Below are 21578 nucleotides of genomic sequence, written 5' to 3'. Positions count from 1 at the left end.
TAAATGAATGTAAAGTTGTATTCTTTCTATGACCGTGTTTAATCAATAGATCTCCGTTACAGATAGTCGACCTCTCAAGTTAATGAAACTCCTTAAACTTCATCTATGATCACGTCATTCAAAGTTGACAGCCATGAAACTCCTTAAACTTCATCTATGATCCTGTCATTCGAAGTGGACAGCTGCCATCTGATATGAGGAAATGGAAATTGCAGTAGCTTAAGTGGGAGTTAAATTGCAGTCAGTTTGACTTGAAGATCGTTGCTTTAAATACGAAATGGCGTTACCGGGGCAGTTGAAATGCTTTAATGTATTTCTGCTACTCCTTTTAATCTACGACTTATCCGAGGGAACTGAAAATCAACATGAGATATTTCTAAACACTCTGCTGCAAGCTGTTCACGGTGACCGTCCAGTGGATACTTTGTTTTTGCTGCACCAAAGTAATTGTTCCAATTGTTCGCTACAGGACTGGAATCCTTCGGGAATTCCAACTCTTCGCTCAAATGAGCTGACTGCATTTGATTTGGAACAGAACTTCAACCACAACGCATTGGCTTTGGTTTGCTTAACAAGAAACTCTTTCAGAGAACTTTTGAGTACACTGGCAAAAACATTCGATTGCTTGCGACAGGAGCGTATAATTTTAATGATTCATCAGAAACCAGATCCCAGTTTTATTGAGGACATCTCCCATGAGCTGAAGGATCTACAGTTTCTGCATTTGATAGTGCTAATTGTTGAGGAAAATGGGAATGGAAAAGTTTCGGCATCCACACTTCGTTTGCAACCATTTCCGGCACCGCATTTCAAGAGGATTGGAAATATTTTTGCGATCAAAAAGATATTCTACCATTCCATAAATTTCCACGGAAGGGTATTAAATACAATACCAAGCGATATTAGAGTCTTATTTGAAGCTTTAACCCAATTATTCGCAGAATTCGCACGCAGGCACAACTCAACCCTGCAAATTCAAAACTCAACCATCAAGGGAAAGGATAACTATGACATCGATATGAACACACAAGTGCACAGTAGTAAATCCCTTTCGGATCACATGAATATTGCGATGGACATGAACTCGAATTCACTCATAATTCTGGTGCCATGTGGCACGGAGTTAAGGGGCCTGGATATTTTCAAGGAGCTGGGACTGCGAACTCTGACCTGGTTGGCCCTGGTTTTCTACATCATCTTCGTTGTGGTGGAGATGACCTTTGTGTTTATATCCAATCGCTTTAATCGCAGAAATTTCAGCATGAGATATACAAACCCGTTGGTGAATCTGCGAGCAATTAGAGCCATTTTGGGCCAGGCTTTTCCCATCTCCCATCGATCCAGCCTATCGATTAAACATTTCTTCGTTTTTATGAGCCTGTTTGGAACTCTCTTTGTTGCCTTCTTCGATTGCAAGCTCAGATCCTTTCTGACCAAGAAACCCTACTACTCGCAGATAGAGAACTTTTCCGAGTTGCGGCAAAGTGGATTGACCGTCGTGGTGGATCCTCCCACGCGACAGTTTATTGAGCAGAATATCAATGCCGACTTCTTCAGAGTTGAAGTTCCCAATGTTAAGACTGCCACATCGCGGGAATTAATGAATCTGGTGTATGCATTCGACGCGAAATGGGCCTTTGTGTCCCATTCGATTCCTTGGCGTGCTTTCAAGGAAGAAATGAAATCGTTGAATCTAAAAATATATTGTGAGAGCAAGAACTTGACCATCCTTGACAACGTGCCGCTTACTTTCTCCCTACGCAGGAACTCCATATTTAGTCGGCACCTCCGGCATTTCATTATAAAGAGTGCTGATTCGGGTATGAGCACCTACTGGTTCAAAATGGCTGGCAAAAGAATAAGAAAACTTATCAAGACATCTCTGCGTGGATTTGAGGAGCAGCTTTCTTATCATCCACTGTCATTTGAGCACTTCAAATGGCTGTGGACTTCACTTTGCATCGCCTACGTCATATCACTCGTGGTTTTCATGATGGAAATACTTTGGGCCAAATACCAAAGACGCACTAGCAGCGTAAACATTGTCTAATGCTTGGAACATTAAACTAATTTTTTGTAATCAGCAAGTACTTTGAATATCTAGTGCACCAGAACTATGTTATTCTTATCAAGAGCTTGGAGAAAAAATATGTATTGCTTATGAACACAAAATAATGCTTTTATGAATATCAAAAAAGTTATATATTCAATAAAGTTCACTCTAAACCATTTGATTGCTTTTATTCTAATCATTTTCGCTTTAAATTTAATGAAAATAAAATGTAATAAAATAGTTGAGTGACTTTGTAGCCAAGTCGTTATCACAAACACCGTCACTTAACTTTTTCTAACTCAACCACTTTATTTTCTTAACAAGATTGGGCCCAAGAAAAAACTAGTTTATTAAACTGCTTATTTTACATAAACTTTTATTAAGAATGACACATAAACTTTTAGATTTAGCAATGAAGTACATATAATAATCATATATTTTGAACTTATTGTGCTTGAGTTTACTTGGTGTAGTTTTTAACTATCAGGATAAGTCAGGCTAACAAATCATTTAAAATAATTCTAGATAAATCGTGTTTAGAATATTAAAACGTATTATTTTTTTGATTAACACATGTACACATTAGGTTCCCGATTCTCCATGGTTTTCTTCCTCTTTTTAAGTGAAATCTCAACAAGAAACACTATTGTCGAAATGCTGTAGCCCAGGAGAAGTAAACACCACAACCAAGTCAAGTGCTCCATGGAAAGAGGGAGTACCGGGGGTACCCTGTCATTGGAAATGAGAATTTGCTTTAAATTCTTATCGTTACTTCTGGGAATATCTTTTCGCCAGTGATTGCTAATGCCAGATTCCTCCATTACCGTTGTAAACTTCATCAGCGGCCACTCGAGTATCGAATTGTTGCCCAAAATATAGACTCTCGGCACATTCCTGGCGATGACCAAGTCCACTGAGGTGCAGTGGGCTCGCACCCCCTTGGATCGCTGATAGTTTTTGATAGCAAAAAAGTTATCCGAAAATAAAGTGAAGGCGTAACTGTCCTTCAACGAACTGAGTAATTTCACTCTTTCTGCAAAGTTCAATACTAGTTTTCTCGGCATATATGACTTAATGTGCTCCAAACCGAATTCCTCTTCAATGAAGTTGTTCGCATCCTCATCCATGACCACAGTCAAGCCACTGGCCTGCAACTCTTGAAAATTAGTCACCTGAGTGCGGGGATAGGGCTTTGTAAGCATTGAACTAAGCTTGCAGTTGATAAAGATGCTAATAATCATGCCAAACATTACAATGGCCAAGAAGAGCTGGTGCAGCGAAAGGCTCGATCTTCGAGGCAATGCAAATGGTAAACCCAAAATGGCTCTAAATGCATATAGATTCACCAGCGGATTGAGGAACTCCTGGTGGTGCGAGTGTGTGCAAAACCGAAATGTTATCTTAAGAAAGCTGATCTCGATCAACACGAATATGACGTAGACCAATATAATGTACAAAATCCATTTCTGGATGCCGTACTGCTTGATGACATCTTGCAAACTCAAGTAAGTGTCGCAGGGAACGACAATCAAAAGCGACGAGAAGCTCATTGGCGTTCCAAAGTCTATTGGCTGGGATAAATTGTGGTGCATTATAATGCGTCTTCTTAGCTCGATATCGAAGTGATCTACATCATTGAAAAACTGCAAATTCAGTTTGTATTTCAGTGCGAATTCAAAGACTTCTATGTCTTCGAGCCGGGAAATGGGGCAGTTCCTAATATTCCCCATTTCTATAGTCCAGTTGTAATCGTGCTTCACAATAGCCGTCTTTCCATGAAAATTCAACTCGAGATTCATAAACTCAGATTCATTAAGTGACCAGATATTTTCGATTCGCTTAAATTGGGCACTAGGAAAAGGAAATAGGCGATAGAAAGACAAGGGACCTTCTGGCACAACTTGCAACACCAAAAGATGCAAGAGTTTGAATTCTGTTGCTTTGCTTGAAATCTCTTGGAGGAAATCCTCCTTCGGTTCCATTTGGGTCCACAGTATTACTTGCTGTTCTTTCATTTTTCCAAAAGTTTCGTATACGTTTCTCAGCAGACTGATGTGTGCATTCTCGCCCATGCAGACAATAGCCAAAGTGCGGCTGCTGAAAGTGTCCTTCATCCTTATTTTTCCCTGATCGTTGGTCCTTATAGTGGCCATTCCATGGGAATTCCAGTGCTGCAGGTTGCAGTTGTGATGCAGATGATGTTGAACTATCACCAGTGTTTCCATCTTATGCAGCTTAATCAGCAAACGCACAACGTTGTTGAGATATTTTAGCTGTGGGAATTCAGCTTCCTGGCTAACAGCTTGGCTCAAAAGAAGTACAAATAGTAAATGAAATACAAGTGACATCTTCTGCAGTTCACGTAGTTTTGTCACCTCTTGCTAGTTAAGACTGAACTTTAAACTAGAAACTATTTTGGTAGTGGTCACCCACTTAAGTCGTATTGAACTTTAATATCTTAATTGACAGCTGTCAGTTTTAATCTGGATTAAGTTAATGGCTTTTCGAATCTGCCTAAGTGACATTGAATGCTTTAGATATGACCTTCTCCTGTATGGAAATAATATATAAAATACATAACAGAATAAATTTATAAACTTTATTTGTACAGCCTTGAAAATGGTGAAACATAATTAAGTATCGTTGTGAATCATAAAGAAATTGAATAACCATGATGTGCTTATTTTAGTAAAGAGTTTGTTGTTTTAAATCCTTTTCTAAGCGATATCTTCCTCTTCGCTTGATCTTTGCCTCATGTTGCATATGAATCGGTTCCTGTTCTTGACAAGTATCTCAACAATAAAGACCAATGTGGCGATACTTTCCCCGATGATCAGCAGCTGCCATATCCAGCTCAAGTGCTCAATGGACAGCGGAACTGGTCCAGCATTCAGCTTGGGAGGAAAGGTGACATTATATAATAGTTTTACAAGGTTAGGAAGTACTTCATCCCAAGCATTGGGAATACCCGTTTGCGGAATGTAGTTGATGAACCTGGTTAGCATCCATTTCAAGGCAGAGTTGTTCTCCAGCACAAACATTCGTGGCAGATTCCAGGCGATGGTCAAGCTCTCGGATTCGCAAAAAACCCTTTCCTCCAACGATCGTTGAAGCGTATTCAACAATTTCCACGTAGTTGTGTACATTATGTAGCTGTAGCTATCGTTGAAACTCATGAGCATTCGGAGTGTTTCCTTCTTCTCGACAATCAAGTAGTCGGGTAGCACGCGATTGAAGAATTCCGTATCGATGTGCGTCTTGATGAAGGAGTGCGTATATGCATCCGTAATAGTTATCAATCCGCTGTCTCGCAACTCATTGAAGTTGCGCACCTGCGGATTTTGAGCTGGTTTCATGAGCAGCGCACTCAGTTTGCAGCTCACAAAATTGCTAAAGATCAGGCCAAAAACGCTGACGACCAGAAAGAGTTGGCGCAGTGAAATGCTTGATCTGCGAAACTCCGGAAATGGTAGACCCAAAATGCCACGAAAGGCACGCGGATTCAACAGTGGACTCAGGCAGGTCAGTCGGACTCCTCGATCGCATATCCTGTGGGTTAGCCAAAGGATTAGGGTTTCCATCGCAACGAAAATCACGTAGGCCATCAAAAGGCAACATATCAGTTTCAGCACACCCAATTTCTGAAGTACATCCATAAGACGCCACTTTTGGCTGCAGGGCACAATGACAATCAACGAGCAGGCGGTGTTGGGACTTACGAAGGACATCTGGGTGGGAAAGTCCTTGGTTATGAAGCGTGGACCCAGCTGTATATCGAAATGTCCCGATTTCGTATCATTTTGGTCATACAACTGCAAACTCAAGTTGTACTTGACGGCGAACTGAACAATTTCATAGTCTTTGAGCTCGGACAAGGATATAGGACCCGATGGCGACCATACTGAAAAGCTTATGTTCGAGTTCACACTTTGCTTCACAATGGCCGTTCTACCTTGAAAACTTAGGCCCCTTTCGAATAGAGTGGCCCCTGTTATGTCGGATATATTTTTTAATCGGCAAAACTGTGGTGTCGGATATGGATTCATACGGTGAAGTGATGGCACTGCGTTGGGCTCATCGCTCATTGCCACAATGGTTATCTGCACAAAATTATACCGATTGGCTTGCTGGGAGATGTAGTTGAGTAGGAACTTTGTGGGTTCGCTTGGGCTCCACAGTATGATCCTCTCCTGCCTCATGTTGTCCGTGGCGTTGGCCAGCCTTTCAAGGAGTCCATAGTCCGAGTCATTGCCAATGCAAGCTAGTGCAACCGCCTGTTCATTGGCGTATCCACTTATGCGGATGGAGCCCATTTCATTGGCCCTCAGAATATCCCTTCTACGTGGATTCCATTGGTCAAGAAGACAGTTTTTATCCTGACTATGCTTGATTACCATTATGGTTCGAATCTGCCGAACCTGCTCAATCACATTGATGAGCTCTTCAAGGAACTTCAGCTGCGGAGTCTCCATTCCCTTGACCAGTGATAGATACATCAGTGGTACAATTAGCAATACTAGCACTTTTGACATTTTAGGTCAGCAGCTTTGTTTTAGCAGCTCAGGGAAGTTGGAACTGTACTGAATACCCAGGAAGTAACTTACTTAGGCAAGGAACTTAAGCAATCGTAAGATAGACAGCTGTCAACCAACTGCTGTCAATGCAAACCAATTTTTGTAATTAATTGAATTTCAATTTAAAAGTTTGTAACCTCTGTACTACTATGAAAAAAGTAGTAGCAAGTATAATATTTAAGTAGTATAATATTTAAGTAGTATTATAGGAGAAGAGATTATATAGAGCTGATTTGGGTTCAGTTGGATTATTCAGAATAGCTCATCCTCTAAACACATCGAAATAGCCTTCTGTTGTGTGAAGAAATAATCAAACTCAAGTGAAGAAAACAATGAAATCGTTTAGCTTTAATTTTCCGGCATATTATTGCCCCAATCCCAGCTGCTGATGCGGAAAATATTTGCCTTTGCCACTGTCTGCATGTTTTTCCACATTTATGGGTCAACTGATGCTGCCATTCCCGCTCCATTTGTGTGTGCAACAATTGAGATACAAAACGAGTCCGTAGGTTAACCGATTCCATTTGGCTGATGCCAACTGATCGACGTCGAGTGGAGACCGGCAACTGAAATCTATCGATAGCTCTATGGCCGAGCGACAATTTTCCTCGACGGAGGCAGCAGCAGCAGCAGCACTTTTCCTCGGCGAAAAAGATCAGATACTTTTGCAGTCGTGTACCGTTTGCTGAACCGTTTGGAACGCGAGCGCCGTGCGACGAGCGGCATTGTGAAAAGTGAAAAATGGATTTTCCGCCCTGGGCAGTCGCTGCGCTTGGGACGCCCGAGCATGTGCCGTTGCCTGTCAGCGTTTAACAAGTGTTTTCCCCCCAGTTTTCCCCCCAGTTTTCCCCCAGTTTTCCCCCCTCAAAAACAATCGCATCTTTAAACAACTTGTGGTCGTGAGCCAAAGCGGAAATGAGAAAATTTAATTTTAACAATTATTAATTGTCATTCGGTGTCAAATCAAATTGTGCCTGTGTGTGTTCTCGTGCTAATTGCGTAAATAATCTCTTGAAGTAATTACCTCACATGACTCAAGTAAGCTGCAGCTTACACAAGTACAGTCGAATAAAGTCGCTTTAAGTAAGTTTTTCCACAAGAAAACTGCTTTGCATACATACACTTAGGCTGAAAATAAACACAATTCATAATGAAATCTAATGATCAATATAATACTCATTTTTGCAGAATATCTTATATGTATGTTTTAACTTATGTATAGTAACTTAACGATGTTTATGTATATATCTTAATTGTATAGTTATGTATGTTGTTAATTTATATATCTTAACTGCATATATATTCAAAAGAGTTAAGTCTAAATAAATAACTACCGAAAACAATGCTTTAAAATGAGCTTATGGGCCATCACTTTGGATACGCATTACATATTATATTTGTTATTGTTTGGGCTTCTGCTTTCTGCTAAGATACACTCGATTAACTCGCTCAACACCTCAAGGCGTTCCTGTCGCAATCAATTTCTGTCGCCTTTCTGCCTGTCGCCTTTTGCCTTTCGCCTGCATTAATAGTTTCACTAATTTTGAAATTTATTAGCTCCCATATCGGTTTTATGTGTGTGGTAAACAGTTTTTATCACCTCCACGGCCAGTGGAACGTAAAAGTCGGCGGCAGTTTTGGGCTTGCAAACTGTTTGGGCTGAAAAATCTCCCTCATCCGAAAAGGCTAGTGAAAACATTAACCCGTCCCTGGGCGACGGCAAATCTCTGGCCGGAATGTTTTGGATCCGCTGCCTGATCTCCGGCTGATCTCTGGCATCAGTCAATGTCAGTTGGCCCAGTGCCAGGTCGACGGTGTGGGCGGCGACAAACAAACAATCGCTCGGCGGTGCAAATGTAAATAAATGTGGAGTGGAGTGTAGGGAAAGTGCTCGAAGTTGCTGCACCTTGTGGCAAAGTATCTATGTATCTAAAATCATGAGCACATTTGAAACTGAGAGTACTTCACATCCACCAATCTTGTTCTTCTTTCTTTTCGACTAGAAAAATCATTTTCAAGTGGATTTTGTAGCCAGTCTTTTTGGCACTGAACAGTGCGTTTCATACAGCAGTTAGCTTAAATACACAAATGGTCTAGAAATGTCATGGAAAAGTAACCTTTCAAAAGTTGTTTCACATGCGATTCTTCTCAGTTTTGATAGTTGTACAGCACATGTATAATCACCATCCATATACACCTGAAACGCACTGTACAAATCCAAACTTTTTGATATGTACTGCCGTATATTTCTCGATTGCTAACACATGTTCAAGCGACGACAAAGCATGCCAAATATTTATGGCATATTGTTTGTTGCTGGCATTTTTTGTGTCATATTACTTTAATTTCTATTAATTTTTTCACCGCCTCCAACGCGTCGCACGCTCGCCACAAATATAAATATTTTAACACATTTTTTTATCAGGAATTCTTTAATGGCTTTTATTGACTGAGTTTTTGGGCCTATGGACATTGGGCATTGGGGCATTGGCATTGGCCAAGTGCAAAATTTATTATACATTTATCATTTGGGCATCACTTTTTGTGCCTTTTATTATCTGTTTTGCTTCACATTGAAAATGTTTATAATTTTTGGTTTGCTTTGGATATTTCTGAACTTGTGCAACAATTGGCAAGAAATAAAATGTAAATTCAACAATGATATAAAGTCGGTGCCATCTGGTTGAAGGCTGTAAACTTGAACGACTTGCGAAGTGGGTCAGTGTTTCTTCTAGCACAAAAAATAGCGGAAATAATTATATTAATTGATTTGGAGTGATTTTGATCTTCCATATAGGAATTTCCATTTCATACCCATTATACTCGACTGCATCATTTCCGTTTCTGAATTTCGTGCCAAAAGTAAGAGCGTCATGCACTTGAACAAACCAGATCTTTCCATCTTTTTTTTCTTGCCAGCCCCTTTGCTCAATTCTCAAAATGTTGATCATTTGGAGGCGTTTGGTTTTTATCTATATAAATTCGAAAAGGAACAAAAAAAATGGCAAATATGTGCAAATTGCGCAGCTGTCTTTTAATGCAAATTGTTCTCAGAAACATTAATTTCAAATTCATTAATTTCCCGGAATAATTCTCATTCGTTTTTTATGGAAAATCCTACTATTCTATGCTGATTATTCCAAACATTTTGGAACTTTTTATGAATTTTTACCTATATTTCATGCAATTAAGAGATACAAATATTTAATTACTCATTAAAAGTCAAAGGAAAATGAATTAATTTGCATATCTAAGCTGGATCATCTATAAATCTTCTCAAACATCAATTACAGTGATCTGGCGCCTGATTTTCCTCTTCATTTCCATTTTCCTTTCCATTCTCAAAGTGACGTCAATGAGAGGCCCTACGAGAGGCATTTTCCGCATGGATATTTATAGTTTTATTCGCTGCTTTGGAAAATCTGCGGGTCTGTGTCTTATTTTATTGCTGCCTATAATTGGTTCGTTTATGTGCGGAATGGCAGAGAGCATCCTGAACTTGAAATAGAGGCAAGGCAAACGGGGGGGAAACTGGAGGGGGGTTTCTGGCCATGGAGGAAGTTGCAGCAGGATTATGATGTTGTGCGCGGTGCATCGAAGTGGGTCTATTTCTGGCCTGCTCACTGCAATTTGAACTTTGCTTTCGGCGGAAAGTCTAATGACTCAGGAGCAGATCTTTAAGGGGCACTGGAAAAAACACACAAATAGTAGAGAAACTCATTTAGGGGTTGACGACATCTCTGCTTTACTTGGCATACTTTTAGGAGTTTACTGAAAAGTACAACATTAACATTCGCATTTAGTAAGAATATGACTTAATATAGAGTGAATTAGTAATTATTAAGACATAATATTTGAATCGAATTTATCAGCAAATCACTTTATATACAAATGATTACTGATTATTAAGACATAGCATTAAACACGTTTTACTAACCCAATTAGTTGAATAATTTTCACTTTTCCATTGTGTTCATGTTTGAATGCTTCCCTACTACAATTAGCCAATTGTTGTTGCTCATCGAGTGACACATAATGACGCATTGCTTGTATCTGTTGCCACCAAAGTATCTATAGAGTATATGGTCTCCCACTTTCCATCCATCAATTAATATGCACAAGCAATTATCGAGTTTACCATATTCGGTATACTTAGTTTTGAGTGCCTAGGCGCGCGTGTTGTGTTCTTCTGTAAAATAATTAAAACAAATTATGCCATGTGCCTACATATCACTGAAAAAAGAGTATGCTTTTATTACTTCAATATACAAAAATATTAAGATAACTATTGAATTTGAAAATCTTTAAAACTGATGCAGGGAGTTTCAGTTAAATATTCCAGTTGTTAACCAGTTTATGTCTTTGTGATTCCTTAAAACTAATCAATTTATTCAATCATCCTTTTGTAAATCTCTCAACTCACTCAGCTCACTACCTCAGTCTACTAACTCTTTTATATGTTTTGGCTTTTCTTCACAAAGTTCTAATGCTAATTTTTCTTGAAGTGCACTAGTGCTCGCACACGCCGCAATGTTGTTACTCATATTTGTCCAGCATTATTGTCATCATCACCATAATCCTAATCATCATCATTGTGGCTGTGGAAGTCGCATCGCATCGCTTGGAGTGCCGACTGAGCGACAGTCGCAGTTTATCCGCCGACCAAGTCGAGTCAGTGAATCCGCCAAGTCATAAGTACATATGTACTTATACATATATTCACATAATACTTATGTGCGTGCGGGTAAACTAATTGACGACAATTAAACCGCCCATCCACTAAACGCCGAAACTAATATGAAATTGTGAAAATATTTTCAACAGGTTGAAAGCATTTAACATACAAATAAATTCAAAATAATTGCAACAAAGCAGCAACGATTTGTTTATTAAACGAACAGCACACAAACGAGCAAAACCACCCAAAACGAAGGAGAATAAATGGATATAAAAATAAATTAAAAGAAAATCGCAGAGACAGAGGGAAAAACTCGCTAAGAGAAAGAGCGAAACATGTTCAATTTGCTGCGAAGATCGCGTCGTGGAAAAGCGCACAAGATCGTCGACGATGAGGATGGCAATGTAGATACAGATAGAGATAGACCCTTGAGATACAGTCAAATTGGGCAGATATCTGCTCAAAGAGCAGAAGAACCGGCGGTAAGAGCACGACGGGCGGTGATCGAAGAGCTGGAGGACTTTGCCAGCGACTTTGACAACGACAACGACACAAGCAGCAACGGCAGCGGCGACGAAGAGCGTTTAAAATTAGCAAAAACAGCTGCTAATGGCCGCTCCGACAATTTGTATATAAATAAAATGGGCGGCGATGGGAGGAGGATGGCGGATGGGTGGACGTGTTCCTCGTATTCCTCGGCCGCCGATCGAAATGCGGCTCCCAGCAGCAGTCAAAACGAGGCAGCCAGCGTGATCGCGAGCAAAAGCTGTGGTGGTCAGCTAATTGGCACAATCGAGCACGAAATCGATGGCCCCACAGCCATAACACATCGCCATCGCCAACGCAACGAAGGTGAGCAGCAGAAGCGCCAATCCCTGCTCTCCATTGCCAGTTTCAAGTTGGGTGCAGGCAATCCCAAGGATACTACCGACACCGAGCCGAAGAAGCGAAAAACTCTGCAGAAGAGTCGCGATTTTCTAAGCGACATTTTCATGGCGCGTGGTCGAAATCATCAGCGTCAAAAGCAGCAGCAGCAACAACAGCAACAGCAGCAGCAACAGCAACAGCAGCAACAACAGCAGCAGCAACAGCAACAACAGCAGAAGCAGCAGCAAATTGCGGCAGCAGCAGCAGCCAAATCGCATAAAAGTAATGCCACAGACGTAATCGCCACCGCAACACACCTTGAAACGAACTCCGACCCCGCGCTCGCATCCCCGACTACTTATCAAATGACTTTGGCTAATAATAGCCCAGAGAATAGCGGCCAACGAAGAGCGATCGAAGAGCCAAGTAAGCCAGCTGGAGTGCAGAGGCGGCAAGAGTGCTGCTCTACACAGAGTTTTCATTTTCCCGCAGAGAGCGAGCACGAGCACGAGCATTTTCCCCGCCAGATCGAGCCGGAAAAAGAGCCGCGAGCCGTCAGCATGCGTTCGTCTTTCATTCAAGCGGCAAACGTTGAGCGGCCAACAGCAATTGCCGAACAGCAGCAGCAGCAGCAACAGCATCCGCAGCAGCAACAGCAACAGCAACAGCACGGCGATGCAATTGCTGTTCTGCAGCAACATTTGGCCAACAAGCAGCAACATCAGCAGCAACATCAGGAACAGCAGCAGCTGCAACAGCAACATCAGGAGCAGCAGCAGCAACATCAGCAGCAACATCAGGAACATCAGCAACATCGGGAGCAACAACAGGAGCAACATCAGCAATCAAGTGACATAACCATGGGCCAAACCAGTGCCAAACCGAACGAAATCAGCTCGGCCCACAGTTCGCGTGCCAGCACGCCACGTGAGTTCCGTGAGTCGGTGGTGATTCCACCGCAGGCGCCGCCCAGGCACCAAAAGTCACCGGAAGTGCCCAGAATCACGGTGGAGGACTGCAGTTTTCCGGAGGAGCAGCCCGCCAAAACGCCGGAAATATACTACGAACTAAATGAAACAGCGGAGGATTCGCTAAACATCGAGGAACTGAACGAGGCGCACATCGAAACGCTAGAAGACGAGGTCTTTGCCACGGATATACCCGCTACTATCTATCAAAACTCGAATGGTCGTCCCTGGACGCGTCTGAGTCATGTAAAGCTGGAGAACGTGCAGGAGGAAGCCGAGGACGAGGACGAGGAGGAGGAGGAGGAGGAGGAGGTGGACGAGGCTGTGGATCTGGACTATGAGCCACATATGTCCGGCAGCCAGTCGAATGGCAACTCGCGGCAATCGGCGAGCAGCGAACGCAGCGCCCTGAAAAGTGACTCCAATTTGAGCAGCAGCTATGCGGATTCCGGGATCGGGGAGCAGGAACTCAATGCACCACAGCAGCAGCAGCAGCAGCAGCAGCAGCAGCAACAGCAGCATCAGCATCAGCAGCAACCACCGCAACCACCGCCGCGCAGCTCCTCGCACATGGCAACCACCCAAAATGTGAACCACACCTTCATACGCGATGGCAACTCCACGGACTGCGAGGAGACCTTTCTGCAGTGCGACGAACTCGACGACATTGAGCGCTTCAGCGAGTTCAGCGAGCGATTGGTATGCATCGAGAGCATCAGTCTGCCGGATGTGGTTGTCGAGTCAACGACCGCCAATGCATCCACATCAGGAGCATCATCATCAGCAGCAGCAGGAACAGCAGGAACAGCAACAGCACCATCATCATCCACAACCACAAATGGCGGCGATGCGCAGATCAACATCAATATTGCCAATGGAGCGGGGGGCAATAGCCTGGGCAACGTGCACTTCATACCCATCCACGTCGAGGGTCGCAGTCGCAGCAGCAGTCCCAAGCAACGCTTCCAGTCCCGCGACGACAGCTGTCTGGGCCAGGACATGACGCCCAGCATCGAGATCGTCGAGGATGGCAGTGTGCTCAACAAGCCGGTGCGCCAGGAGAGTCCCTTCGACAACCAGGAACTCAGGTGAGCTATTGGGATTTTAAAACACAAAAATAAGTTCTGATTAAATATAATGGATACCCATTTAATAACTTGAAGTTTCTTAGAAGCAAAAAAAATCATATAATGCTTACAAGATCCATTTATTAATATCCATTTATTATATTAAATATCTGTTAATTATTCTTCTTGAATGTCACTGGTGGCGTATACGTGATATTCGCTAGTTCAAGCAGCTGCGGCCTCAAGTGCGGCGTATTTATTTAATCGCAAGCGCATGCCAACAATTCTGCCATTAACGTGGCACGATGCAGCCAATTTATCTTGATCTTTGTGTCATGGAACTTGCCTTGTGATCTGGTTTCTCTGGCCGGGAAATCCATCAGCGGAAATTTCCCTCTCATTTGCTTTGTGGTTTTTCGTTTTCCGCCAATTCGATTGCGCGTCGAGTTTTCCAGTCAGGGACGACTATTTTTAAATGGATCGGCACATATAAGCTGTATACCCAATTTGATTAGTGAAATATTTTGTGGCATAAACCAATTAAAATGATAAAAGTTTATTATATTCAATGGAAAACTAAGGTCATACTTTGCCAAAAAAAGTTTTGAAGTGATTCGACTTTATGGATATTTCCGCTACACAAAATTCCCTGTGCAAATATCATATCTATAGAAACGAACCGAAACGAATTCCTTAGAAAATCCCACTTGTTTTGGCTACTGCCTCGTTTATCTCGCATTACGTATACGCAGTGTGAAAGGTGGCATTGTTTGGCCTTCGCCGATATGACAGATTATGACAGCCGTGCGGCAAGTGTCTCATAGCCAAATTGCGACAATTATTTGTACATTTTATATATTTCTATGTAAATGCTCGTGTTTAAAATAATAATAAACATTCGATTTGTGTTCAAAATCCGTTGAACACCAGAACGGGGGCAAAAATAAATTCACTTCGTCATTTCTCGCTTGGCTTTCGTTCGCGTTATTTGCAATTTTGTTGGCAACATGTTGGTCAGTTCCCACGCTCGTTTTTTGCGCACTCAGGCAGGGGGTATATCATTTAGGATCCATAGTTTTAACTAGCAGTTTAGGAGACTTGGGATACTTAGGATACTTAGGATACTTGGGATACTTGATAAAAAGTATAAACATAAAATATTTTATTTATACCATATATAAACTTGTTTTAGATGTGCACACAAGTGAGTTTTAAATAACTTCAACTCCTAAACTGAAGTTCCGTTCTTAGTGCTTTGATTAAAGGCAGCTTTCTCAGACTTAAATATAATTTTTATTTACCCAAAAGTTAATTTTCCAGAGTATTCCTTGCCTCGACTTGGCTGATCCTCGGCATTTTCCCTCAATCATATTTTCTCATGTGCATAGAACACGATCTGCCTGCTCTAGTTTTATTCGCCTTGCTTATTTTAGGCGTTGTGCAAATAAAAAAGAGACAAGTGAATTCTGAAACGTTCATATTTAGAGCAAACTTGTTGAGGAAGTATATGGCATAAGATGGGGGCCGAGCACTTGTGGAATTTAATTTGGGTTGTTCTTGATTTTGGTGGATAATTGATTGGACATAAGGGAGGAGGAGGAGGAGGAGGAGGAGGAGGAGGCGCATCCTCCACTTGGCCAGCTAGCATTGAAAGATTGAGATTGTTTATTCCGCCGGCACATGCGGCGTATGCGTAATTTGCCTCGAATAAACTAATGGGCATCTTTCCCGCAGCAACATCGGTTGCTGTTTCCTTCACTTCGCCACCAGCAGTTGTTTATCTAATCCCATTTAATTATCAACTTGGGCATAAACAACAAAAGAATCCAAGCTGGCAACTATGCATTTGCCTCGGAAAGTTCACAGGCACCGGCAGAGATGCTCTTGCCAAAAATAATTCAAATAACTTTCAATCTAAGTACACAAGTTGCATCTGTCCTTTGCATCGTATTCCCATCGTATTCTCACTCTCTGTCTATCGCTGTCTATCTTTATCTCCAACTATCTGTAGAGATAGACATAGAAACGCGTGTCTCAAAATTTGATAAATGCACATTGTCTATACTAGAAATATGGGACAGTGAAGGAAATCAGAATGTAATATTAATACTTTATCTATGTTTCAAATGATGTTTCAAAACTAGAAAGATTCTTTTGAGGATCCTTTCAACGTTGACTTTCTTGACTCATATTGACTGACATTCCCATTATCCCTTTGTTATCAATTTGTCACTAGTGAAACGCACTGTATTCGCAATAGAGAGCGACTGAGAGTTGGCAAAATGCGCGAACAAAAACAGCGGAAAAACGTTGATTTATAAATAAACTTTGCGCATTTTCGCAGCCACCGAGAATCGACTAGGATAAATTCAATTAAAACGTATTTCATTATTGCGTTGAAAAGCCAAAACAAAACAAAACAAAGCACCAGCCCATGTATATTATATAAAAATGTATCTGTATCTTTGTCTACGCTCGCGTATCCGTAGCTATAGAGCTCGCTACGTATTGTATCTCAACAAATTATGGTCGAGGAAGACGTTGGCAATGTTTTTACACCTCATTCACGTTTAACGAGCTTTTCCATTCAAATTACGTCAGGCGAATGTCTAGCTATAGGTAACAGCGCTGGGACATTAAAAATATAAAAATAATAATTATTATTATTATTTCTGCGGTTTTCCATCTATTTATTTATACGGTTCGTGCTGCGTGCGCGGAAAACGCTTGTGATTCATTTTGTTTGTGTTGGGGATTATTCAGTGACAAGATTTGTTTGAAAAATTCGTCTGACAGTTGAGCTGTACTGTCTAGGGATTTATGTTCTTTCATTCTATTCCCACTATTACTCACCCTACTCATTCCTCGCACTCGTTTTCCCAGAAAGGAGCTGAAGCAGCAGAAGGCTCGATTCGCCAGCCAACTGGACGAGGCCCACAAGAATGCCAGTCAACTGGAGGCCAAGGTGGGCGACATGCAGTTCAAGATCCAGAAACTGGAGCAGGAACTCTCCGTCAAGCAATGGAACGTGGAGAGTAAGTCTATCATATGGAAAATATTTAGGAAGGCATCCAAACCATATCTTTTACTTGCAGGACTGCAGGGCGAACTGAGTGCAGCTCACAAGGACGATGAATATGTGCGGAAAAAGCTGAAACTTCTAGAAGATGAAAAAGTGCATCTACGGCACAAGTACAGCGAAAATCAAGATGAATTCCAAAACAAATATGGTGAGCATGGTGCTCATAACTTAGTTATTTTAATAAAACTATAATCCAATAACATTTATCATGAATCATTATCCATGATTTATGCTGGCATTTATAGAGTAATTCATTTCCATTTATAAAGGCAATTCATTTGAATTTGTTCTCGCTTTTTGTCAGACGAACTCGAAGCTCAGTACAACGAACTAACCGAGAAGTACAAAGTGACGGCGAGCCTGGCCAAGAGCCTGCAAACCCAGCTGGCCTGTGCCCAGGTGGAGGCCGAGGAGTGGCGCCAGCAGGTGGAGCGCATCCGAGCGGATCTGGAGGAGCAGATACGCATCCTGAAGAACGCGCTGGACAACTCGGAGGCGGAGCGCAAGATCTGCGAGGACAAGTGGCAGAAGGAGTTCGAAATGCTCAGGACGCACAATCGAGGTGAGAGATCTATTTACTCATAATATATAATATATAATATATGATATATAATATCTTATATTATTTATAGAGCGTGAGGAAACGCTGATGACGGACTGCGAGTGGCAACTGCGGCAGATGCAGCGGCAGTGCAAGGACAAGACGGACAAGTGCAACTACGAGCGGAAGCAGGCGGCGGCCAAGGCGGAGGAGCTGGAGCTGGAGCTGCAGTCGCGGAGGAGGGAGTCCGAGATGCTGCGCACCTGCCAGGCGCAGGTGAACTCGCTGCGGGGCGTGGTCAGCGAACAGGAGCAGTCCATCCAGACGCTGATGGACCGCATCGAGAACCTGAAGGGCGATCTGCAGTCGGCCAACGAGAACCTGGAGGCGCAGATCGAGGCGGTGCACAAGATCAAGTATCAGTGTGATAAGTGGGTACAATTCGGGATTATCAAGGGGCTTTTGATGCCAATGATTATGCTACTTGCAGTGCCATCTATGACAAGGAGCGCCAAATGATCTACAAAATCGACGAGGTGCGCAATGAGGCGGCCGCCTTCTGGGAAAACAAACTTTAGTAAGTCGCAAGTCTTATATATGTATATGTAGTATATATTAGAGTGAAAATTACAGCACAGAGATGACAAGACTGACTAATGAACTGGAGTCCGTGTACGTGGACGAGCGCCGCGAGGCGTTGGACAAACTGCAGAACGAGCACATCGAGGAACTCAGAGCGCTGACCAACAGATACACCGCCAACGAGGAGGAGCTGCGGGCTGAGGTGAGCTCATACATACTGTCCTAATATAACTAAATTGAAATATATACTTGCATTTAGATTGACGATCTGCACGAGAACCTGGAGCAGAAGAAGCAGGACTTCCTCAGCCTGCGCGAGCGTTCGGATAGCGCGCTGCTCCAGACGCGCATGCATTTGGATAAGGCCGATCGCGAGTACCAGAATGCCATGTGCCGCGAGGAGGATCGCCGCGTGGAGCTGGAGGAGCGGCTGCAGAAGGAGTTCGAGGCGGAGAAGGCCGAGATGGAGGAGAAGTTCCGCGAACGACTTGGCCAGGTGAAGGAGGAGTTCGCAAAGGAGCTGCAGCTCTCCACGCAGGAAATGGTCGAATCACATCGAAAGGAGCTGGGTAAGGATAGCAAATACTTACATGACATTCTTATATAATATATAGCTTATGGATTATTGTACTTTACAACTGGCAGACTCTCAAAAGGCCAAGTTGCAGGCGGAGAAGGAGGAGGCGTTGCAGGAACTTGTGGAGCGACATCGCGCGAAAATGGCCGCTGCCGATGAACGAATCAAGTGAGTGGATGCAATGTGGCATGCCCCGCCCCCATGGGTAGTAGTCTACCTAATAGTGCCCCCCCCTGACCGCTGCTCCCCTCCAAATTGCCCGAGGATCCATTGGCTTGCCTTGAATGTCTGCATCCTACTCATTTGCATCCAACCATTTTGGTGGCCTTAAACTCGATCCATTATCACATGAACTCGTATTCTGTTTCTCTCGTTTCTCTCATTTCATTCATTGGATCAGCATGGATCAGCGTTCAGGTCGATCGACAGCCTCTCCAGCCCTGTGGGCGTTCGCAAAGGGGGCGTGGCCGTATATGCCCACACTATATGTGCTATACCTGACCATGTCGCCGCTGATCGCCATCGCATGCTTGGTGCTCAATATTGTCGCCGTGATCTATATCAAATACCGCCACCTCCTAGCGCGCCAATAAAATATTAATATCATCCCCTCTGTTCACGCTTCAAATGCTCCTTGATTTCAAGTCAAACTCTGGGTATATCATCGAAAGACTCCTCTAGATTGTAATGTGTGTCATGTTTGTTTCAAAGTTGGGAGGGAGTAATTTGGCCTGAAAAATGTGTTTTCTTTTCTGGAATGCAGCTTGTCAAACGTTGTCCTTCTGGTGCGAATCTCCTAATATTTTACTTTCTCTTTCTCGCTATGTGTGTGTATCCACTTCAATCCACCACCCACTCTCTATAACCTGAATAACCCCAACCCGATTCCGAATCCGACTCCGATTCTGCATCCGCATACGTATCCGCGCATCCGTATCCGTATCTGCATCCGTATCTGCATCTGCATCCGGCATCCGCAGCGATGTAGAACTTCGGCACCAGCGCAATCTCAAGGACCTGAAGGCGGCCTACGATGCCGAGAAGGCGGCGCTGGACAAGCGCGACATCAGCAACGCCAACGAGATCGAGCAGCTGCATCGCAAGTGCCGCTGCCTGACCAACCTGTAAGTGCGCCCACCCCCAAACCACCCACCACCCACCCACCCACCTAACCCCCGCCCCCAAAAGGTCGGAAACTTAAATCCAAGAAAAGATGAAGTGAAAGATGAAGTGCAAGATGAAGTGGGAGATGTTCTGTGGAAATATGATTCTGATTTAGGTAAAACCTTAGAAAACTATTAAAGCTTCTAAAACTAGAATTCAATTCAAGGTTTCTTAATATAATTTACTATATTAGAATCTTAAATCCAAGAAAAGGTTGCTGAAAGCTGAAGTGAAAGATATTCTATGGAAATAGTATTCTGTTGAGTATTATTTAGGTAAAACCTTAGATAACGTTTTTAATGTTGGAAAAGCTATTATAGATAAAGTAAAGCTGTTTAGACTATTGCACTTTTTCTTACACTAATTTACGTTAAAAATGAGAAACTTATGAAACGAAGTAAATAATCTAGGAAAATGGATTTAAGAACCCGACCCGTAACTCTTTATATCTCTACCCCAAACTTCAAACTGATCTTACTTTTGCTTGTCCGTGTTGTGGGATGTTGTACGCCAACTCAGTATCCAGTATCCGTATCCGCACCATCGCTATTATTATTACTTTAGTAGATATTGAAGGAGCTTTGAAATCCTTTTCCCGCAGATTCGAGGAGATGCGCATGCGCTACGAGCGGCGAGATCCTCGGGCGGAGGATCTGCGTGAGATATCCGAGTTGCGGACGCGCTGCGAGAGTCAGGAGCGGGATCTGTATCTGATGACCGATCGGCTGCGGGAGATGCAGATACAAATGTCCGAGATGCAGCAAAATGGGGACCGCAAGGGCGGGGGGAAGGCGGTGAAGAAGCCGCCGCCCAAGTCGATAGCCACCAGCTGTGACGTCATCTACGAGGAGAACGAGGAGCGCGAGACGCCCGACAAGGAAAATGGTGAAAACTCCTCGCAGGACGATGAATTGGATGAGGAGGAGGGGGAGGAGGAGGTCGAGCAGGAACCCAGCGACACGGAGTCAAATCACACGATCGAGGTCAATGGAAAATGCGATCGGATCAACGAAGATGACGCCCATCTCATCACCGCCGTGTGATCGATCGGTCAGATCTTCCCTATATATATCTCTCTATATATATATATATAGATCTTCCAATTTTGTGGCTGTATTTTTCGAGATCCCCAGGAGTGGATGGTCCAGGACCAAGGATGTGTGATCCCGGGGGCTTTGGTGTGCTTCATGTGCTGCCCTCCGTGTCGCTGGATGCGGAAATCGACCCACTCAACCAAATCGCTCAAAGCTTGAACTCATAAAAATTGTAAATGAAATTTCTGAATTGGTTTCTGAAACCGCCAAAAAACAAAAGGAACGAATAAATGTACATATTTTTAATTAATTTTTCAAGTGTATTTTTAAATGGGAAACTTAGCAGCTGTTAGCTTAACAGATGTCTTCCTGCTGTTAAGTCGAGAGAGTA

General features: G+C 42.9%; 4 protein-coding genes across 6 annotated transcripts; 2 read left to right on the top strand and 2 right to left on the bottom strand.

Moving 5' to 3' along the window:
• Positions 1–277: 277 nt before the first annotated feature.
• Positions 278–2050, top strand: LOC122622016. Its single transcript, XM_043800117.1, has one exon. It carries the CDS (start codon positions 278–280, stop codon positions 2048–2050), a length of 1773 nt encoding a protein of 590 aa, XP_043656052.1.
• A 569-nt stretch (positions 2051–2619) lies between these two features.
• Positions 2620–4401, bottom strand: LOC122622017. Its single transcript, XM_043800119.1, has one exon. It carries the CDS (start codon positions 4399–4401, stop codon positions 2620–2622), a length of 1782 nt encoding a protein of 593 aa, XP_043656054.1.
• Positions 4402–4770: 369 nt separating this feature from the next.
• On the bottom strand, positions 4771–6585 carry LOC122618935. The gene has a single exon (XM_043795528.1). The coding sequence runs from the start codon at positions 6583–6585 to the stop codon at positions 4771–4773; it is 1815 nt and encodes a 604-aa protein (XP_043651463.1).
• Positions 6586–7326: 741 nt separating this feature from the next.
• Positions 7327–21497, top strand: LOC122620577 (J domain-containing protein DDB_G0295729). Of its 3 annotated transcripts, none has more exons than XM_043798106.1 (13): positions 7327–7710; positions 11452–14228; positions 17091–17242; positions 17303–17437; positions 17594–17851; positions 17922–18261; positions 18321–18407; positions 18464–18614; positions 18672–18981; positions 19058–19157; positions 19390–19572; positions 19970–20113; positions 20755–21497. In XM_043798106.1, exons 2-13 carry the CDS (start codon positions 11641–11643, stop codon positions 21194–21196), a joined length of 4890 nt encoding a protein of 1629 aa, XP_043654041.1. In that variant the 5' UTR covers positions 7327–7710; positions 11452–11640; the 3' UTR covers positions 21197–21497. The 3 variants fall into 3 exon arrangements, with proteins under 3 accessions (XP_043654041.1, XP_043654039.1, XP_043654038.1); XM_043798104.1 differs by lacking the exon at positions 19390–19572 and having other exon boundaries at positions 7329–7710; positions 11452–12598; positions 12665–14228; XM_043798103.1 differs by lacking the exon at positions 19390–19572 and having other exon boundaries at positions 7329–7710.
• The last annotated feature ends 81 nt before the right edge of the window (positions 21498–21578 follow it).

The sequence above is a fragment of the Drosophila teissieri genome, chromosome 3R (assembly GCF_016746235.2).
Source record: "Drosophila teissieri strain GT53w chromosome 3R, Prin_Dtei_1.1, whole genome shotgun sequence".
Classification (NCBI taxonomy): Eukaryota; Metazoa; Arthropoda; class Insecta; order Diptera; family Drosophilidae; genus Drosophila; species Drosophila teissieri.
This window is presented reverse-complemented; position numbering and strand designations above follow the sequence as displayed.